The sequence below is a fragment of the Cupressus sempervirens genome, chromosome 9 (assembly GCF_028749045.1).
Source record: "Cupressus sempervirens isolate cs-2001-9-10 chromosome 9, ASM2874904v1, whole genome shotgun sequence".
Taxonomy (NCBI): Eukaryota; Viridiplantae; Streptophyta; class Pinopsida; order Cupressales; family Cupressaceae; genus Cupressus; species Cupressus sempervirens.
This window is the reverse complement of record NC_143126.1, coordinates 409,484,154-409,489,996: the sequence shown is the minus strand read 5'-3', so window position 1 is coordinate 409,489,996 and position 5,843 is coordinate 409,484,154. Positions and strand designations below refer to the sequence as shown.

Here is a 5,843-nt window from a genome sequence, read left to right as displayed (position 1 = left end):
ACAAATATTTTAACCATTTTTTCAACTACATTATTAATAATAATGTTCTTAATTTCTTGTTAGTGTCTTTTTATTTATTGACTTTCATGAAAGTTTTTGTCATTGTAGATTAAAATGACATTCTTAAAATTTAATTCTACCCTTTCTTTTTCAACACCTCTATGCTAATAAAATAAATTATTAAAAATTATTACTATACCAACAAGTACTAGTCTTACGTACAAATTCAATGGCATGCAAAATAGTAGAGTGACATAGAGTTAAATAATATCAATCTTACTATCTTATGGATAAAGGTACACAATATTACAATCAAAGGCATTGAAAGCTTATAAAAACAAGCCACGAGCAAAAACAGTGAACTCCATTTTCCTAAGCTGGAAGTGTGTTTTCTTTTACAGGCTCAGCGGTAGTGGTGGCAACATCTTTCTCTTTCTCTCCACAAAAGAAATAATTTCCAGCGAAGAAGCCAACATGGATGACCATCATGTAAAACAATTCTGTTGCCGACAGAATTATAATGAAGGCCTCCAAAGTGATCTGCACAGACCATATTTCATAACACATATTAAAAAACCATAAATTCTCTGCCTTTAAATACTCAAATAGGGAAGAGCTTGTCAATCGAGTAGCTTTGCAATATATAAAATATAAATGTTGTGGAGAGATATTCAAAAACATTGTAACTAAAGCAAAATAACATACCAGTTTTGGGCTTCTGCCATGTAAATGGATCTCCTTGCATGCCAATCTGCAGGTTTCGTAACACGCTCATGATCAGCATTAAACAAAAAACGAGAAATCGCTTTTGGTTGCAGCTATTATTGAAAGATCTCAATAAATAGATCCAGGACAAAACATTCTGAAAGAATCCCTTCCCCATTTGAATGAGATGTGTTATATATTAATTACCCCATGGCAAGAAGTGTAAGAGCCCAAGCTGTGATGGCAGAAGAAGCACTTGAAGCCAATCTCTCTGCTGTCCACACTCGAAGATGGTGAAGCCCTGAAAGACATGAAGCTGCTCCTACAACTCCTGCAATCAGAGAGAAGATGACCATAAAACCAGTGGCCTCATTTCCCATGGGGAAAAACAATGGTGAAAATGAGAACCCCACTGGAATGCTGCTTCTGGGTCCTGCCAAACAAACAAGAAGCAATCAATTTCAGGTTTCAGATGATATGGTAGAGAATAGACTAACAATCACCAAAATGAAAGATGTTTGTTACCCACTTACCAGAAACATAATGATGATCAATGGCCTTGTTGAGTGCCCACCCAGCAATCCCAGCAACGGTCATACACATGCAGAAATTCAGCAACAACATAAATCCGGCCAAAGACTTCACTATTCTCACACCCATTTTGACAAAATTTCAGAATGATTTCAAAAAAGAGCTATTTCACGGGGAGATCTCTAAATGATTCAAACTGTAAAATGAACAAACTAGACAACTCCTTTGAGTACAATGGAGAAGGTGGGGAACGGTATTTAAAGGAAGAAGTTCAGTAAAGAGTATGGCTAACGGTATTATTTCCTTTCTAAGCAACCAGTTTAAAAACAGAGGCTGGCGATGACCCACTTTGACAGAGGAATAATATATTCTTTTCTGCTGCCAAAAAACGGCTGACTTTTGTGATTGAAGTTCATTGATAATGGGAGTACAACTGTTTATTGTTGGTTGGTTTTTGAATGCTTTGAGGAGCGAGTGATCTGTAATCACCATTGAATGAGCTGCCTGTGGGCTCTATGATAGTTTAGGTATTCGTTTGGTTACTGGTAATTAATTTAAAAATAGAGTTTAATAGTGAAATAATCATGTGACGAGGTTTGGTTATAATGCTAATAGTGGGGAAGTGTAATGAGCAATCAGTTTCAATTTTTTAAAATTAGATATAAAATTATAATATATTATATACATATATCATTACTAGGTTATTTATATTAGATTCTAATTAAAATCATTCTATTTTAAAAAATGGACATAAAGTCATTCTATTAGAGTTATTTGGCTAGTGTTGGAAAGTCTTGATTATTAAAATAATGGAGTTAAGCGATATCTTCATCATTCTCCCCTCTTTTTAAGATTTTGAACCTTTTAGTTCAAAGCTTATTACATGAGCAAATTACAACTTAATAGATTGAGAATCTTAACAAACTAACTATCACAATTTTTTTTAAATACGAGATATCCTTGTTTGTCCCAAGATACAACCACATCAAAACATCTAGTAAAGAGTTTGGAATAAATGAAAGAACTATCCTTATGACTTTAGGAATCAGGGCATGGAATTCTTGTCCACCAACATAGATATCATGAGGATTAAATGGTTGGTTATCAACTATTGCCTCGACTATCTACAAGGAATTAATAAGAGACGGTTCCAAGGCCCTTCTGTTTTTAGCTTTCTTTTTACCAGTAGTTTTATAAATTTTTTGCCATGAATTGATAGTTTGAATCCACTTATAGGATCTTTATGAAGACAGACAGAGGAGTTATACCAATGGACAATTTTAACAACTTCCAAGATATCTTAAGCTTCCAAGAGAGAGGCATTGAGAGAAAAGGATTTAGGGTATTAGACATTAGGATTAACATGACCAAGTTTGAGAAGTTCAATGAGGATGGGATAATGGCCTGAAAGAGAATAGGGAATAACTCTTACATGATTATCATCGGAGGGTTCGACACAACTCCTTATTAAAGTAGACTATGTCTAGTGTGGAGTATATTTTTTTGTCTCCTTTTGAAAAATTTGACCAGGTGAACCAAATACATTTAGATTGATGCCTTAATTCAACAAGAGGATCAATAAGATTGAACTTGTTTAACATTCTATTCCAAAAGAATTGCTCATTACTTTTCCATTCAAAAATTAGTCCACCTTCTTTATCTTGAGATTTCTCCATCATATTGAAATCACCAACCAAAATCCATGGAATATAAGGTAAAGAAGATAACCATTTCTGCAACTTAATTCTATCTGGATAATCATTAGGGGCATAAATGGAACATATTCCAAATTCAAAACTATCTAATTTGAAAGAAACCTAGGAAGATCTATTATAAGGGGAGTTCCCCCATTGACTAATATTTTCCTCCATTAGGGTCCTACTAGGATAGAGGTGCCTATGTTTCCTTTAGGGTGCTTGGTAGAGAATGTTGTAGCATCCTTCTAGATACATTTTAGGGCAATCTCCAATGCAAAGCCAATTTAGCTTTAACTTCTTGAAGTAGAATGATATCAATGTCTTGAGTCTAGCTTATGAATCACTTAAGAATGCATTTCCTATCCGAGGACTCAAGACTTCTAACATTCTAAGATGCAAGTTTCAACTTCTCCATGTGCAATCTTACTTATCACTATCGAAGGGGGTTGGAAACCCCTTGAAGTAGTCATGCATTTTAGTTCTAGCCACTTTGTAGGGTTTAGTGTTTCCATTGACTAGAGGGAATCTACCTCTCTTTCTCCTTGACACTTTTCCATTATCCAATATGAGAGGATCGTTCTTTTTGGGTTTTCTTTTCTCCTTTTTCTTTTTTGGATTGAAGATAAATGTGTCATATTCCACTTAACTATCAATTTTGGAACTCTCCCCTATTCCATGTTCTAGAAGGACAACAAGCTACACCTCCTCTCCATTGTAATTACCAACCTCCCCGCCCCCCCAATTGGGTTGGGAGGGAGATTGAATATCTTGTTGGGTTTTATTAGTAATTTCCCCTTCCTTGACCTGGCCAGATATAATAGAGGCAACAGGGATGACAATGAAAAAGTAGTTATGGAGCCTTTCTTCCTTACTAAGGAAGTCTAGAGTATGAATTATGGGAGCCTCATAGGGACTCACTTCCTCAGCCTCTGCAACACCATTCTTCTAGGTGGCAATTAGAATAGGAGAGGCAACCTCTTCTCTACCTTAGATTGGAATAGAGAAGTATTTCAAAATAGGTGGGGAATGTGACACTGCAAGCTTTCTTAGCTCTTTCTTTCAAGGTCTGCAGGGCTAGCTACTAGGCATTGAGAGGTCGAGAGGGATAGCTAATGGGCATTAAGATATCGAGAATTACAAAGGGATTTGGAAGCAAGCCCAAAACCAATTGGCTTGATATTTGTGAGAGATTTTAGACTTTCCAAAGTTGACGATGAGTCAAACACCTTAGGGCCAAGTAGTGGTTTGACAAGCTGATCTTTCAACTTATCAAGGGATGCTCGAATATTTTTTAGAGTCCTTCATTTGTTATGACACCTTGGGGTTGAGAGAAATTTTCTTGGGTTCTAGGCGAGAAGATACAATAACGGATTTTATTTTAGACAAGAGCTTTGGGGGAGCTGACTCCACCTAAAGATGAGATTTTTTAGCAAGAAGAGCGCATGTCTTCCTCCTATATCCTTCTCTTTTGCACAAATTGTAGGCATTTAGACCACCCATGTAGGTAATAGGAAAAGAAATGGGTGGCTCTCTAATGTCTAAGAAAATTTTATCTGGGGCTTCCTTTCTAGGGTAAATAGAAATGAGAACTTTTACATGTACATTGAGAATTAAAGTATTTGAGTGATCAGTTTTAAGGAATACCAATTGGTTCGAGCAGTTGTAGGATGTAGTTTTAATCAAAGGGTGACAAATTACTAACTGTTATCCATATAGGGCTGGCTAGAGCCATAATTTCATTGTTAATAGAGTCAACCAACCACACAAAAGCCCTAATTTTGACATTGCCAACTTTTTGAAATTTATTTTCTACTATTACTTTGTGGGAGCTTTGGTTACCAAAAATCAAAATAAACAAGCCCCTTTGCAACACACGATAAAATGAGAAATGATGCCCTAGTAAATTATGTCCCCACACTCTAAAATTAGTCATTAAGGAAATTTATTAACGATAATTTGAGCGAGTCTATAGCAGCAAAGAAGATGACAATGTCCTTAAACCCATTTTTCTCTTTATCTAGCTCTACTCTCATCTGGTCATTAGGCTTATTTTAAAATGAGGGTAAATTTGAGTCCTTACCTCCAACTCTTGCTTGGGCGGGTTGAGTGATGATGATTGAGACATCCTTGATGAACTTGGTGTTTGATGGGATGAGATAAATGCCTTGCAACACTCGCTTGAATGAGACGGTTTGTTCTCTGTTGGCCTGGTCTCCTGCCTCATTTCCTTGTTTTCCATGATGACAAGTGGCAACTTGATCATGCAGAGCAAATTGGGTGTTGTTTGAAAATGAGGAAGTGATAACATTATAGTTGGACTTAAATGCAATGGGGATCAAGTGTTTAAGGTGATTGACCTTTGTAGCCTTGGGCAAAGCTGAGAGCATTAAAGCCTTGTGTAGAGGAGAGTAATTAGGGCTCTATGGATGCTTAGTTGCAAAGCCCTCTCCTCCTCTCTTTCAATCGTACTATCAATCTACCAATTGATAGTGTTTTAGAATACACTATTCTATGAATATATTAAGGACTATCAATCTACCAATTGATAGTGTTTCAAAATACACTATTCTATTAATATATTAAGGACTATCTCAGATGAGGCTGATAATGGAACTTGGAACAAAAGTGTAACTAGGGTTAGAATGTTAGGCAATTTAGGAGGAAACTTGCTATGCTTTCATGGATAGCCTAATGAAAAAAGATTATGGACAATGTCCTTTTATACTTGACTTAACATACAATTTTTTCAACATGGTATAATAGTTAGGATGTAGTGGCTAATTAGAATTGTAAATTTAAAATGTATAGAGTTGAATTTGTGGATGCAGAATTGAATTATATACGATATAAATGAATCCAAAAAAATCTAAATCCTTCAAAATTATATATTCTTACAAACATCTAGAATGA

At 35.6% G+C, this 5,843-nt stretch overlaps 1 protein-coding gene across 1 annotated transcript; it reads right to left on the bottom strand.

Annotated features, from left to right (window-relative positions):
- Window positions 1-260: 260 nt before the first annotated feature.
- LOC149539020 (membrane protein PM19L-like) lies at window positions 261-1,451 on the bottom strand. Its single transcript, XM_089800385.1, has 4 exons — window positions 1,239-1,451; window positions 913-1,138; window positions 706-751; window positions 261-540 (listed from the first exon to the last, which is right to left on the bottom strand). The coding sequence occupies exons 1-4, from the start codon at window positions 1,363-1,365 to the stop codon at window positions 373-375; spliced, it is 567 nt and encodes a 188-aa protein (XP_089656511.1). The 5' UTR covers window positions 1,366-1,451; the 3' UTR covers window positions 261-372.
- Window positions 1,452-5,843: the final 4,392 nt, after the last annotated feature.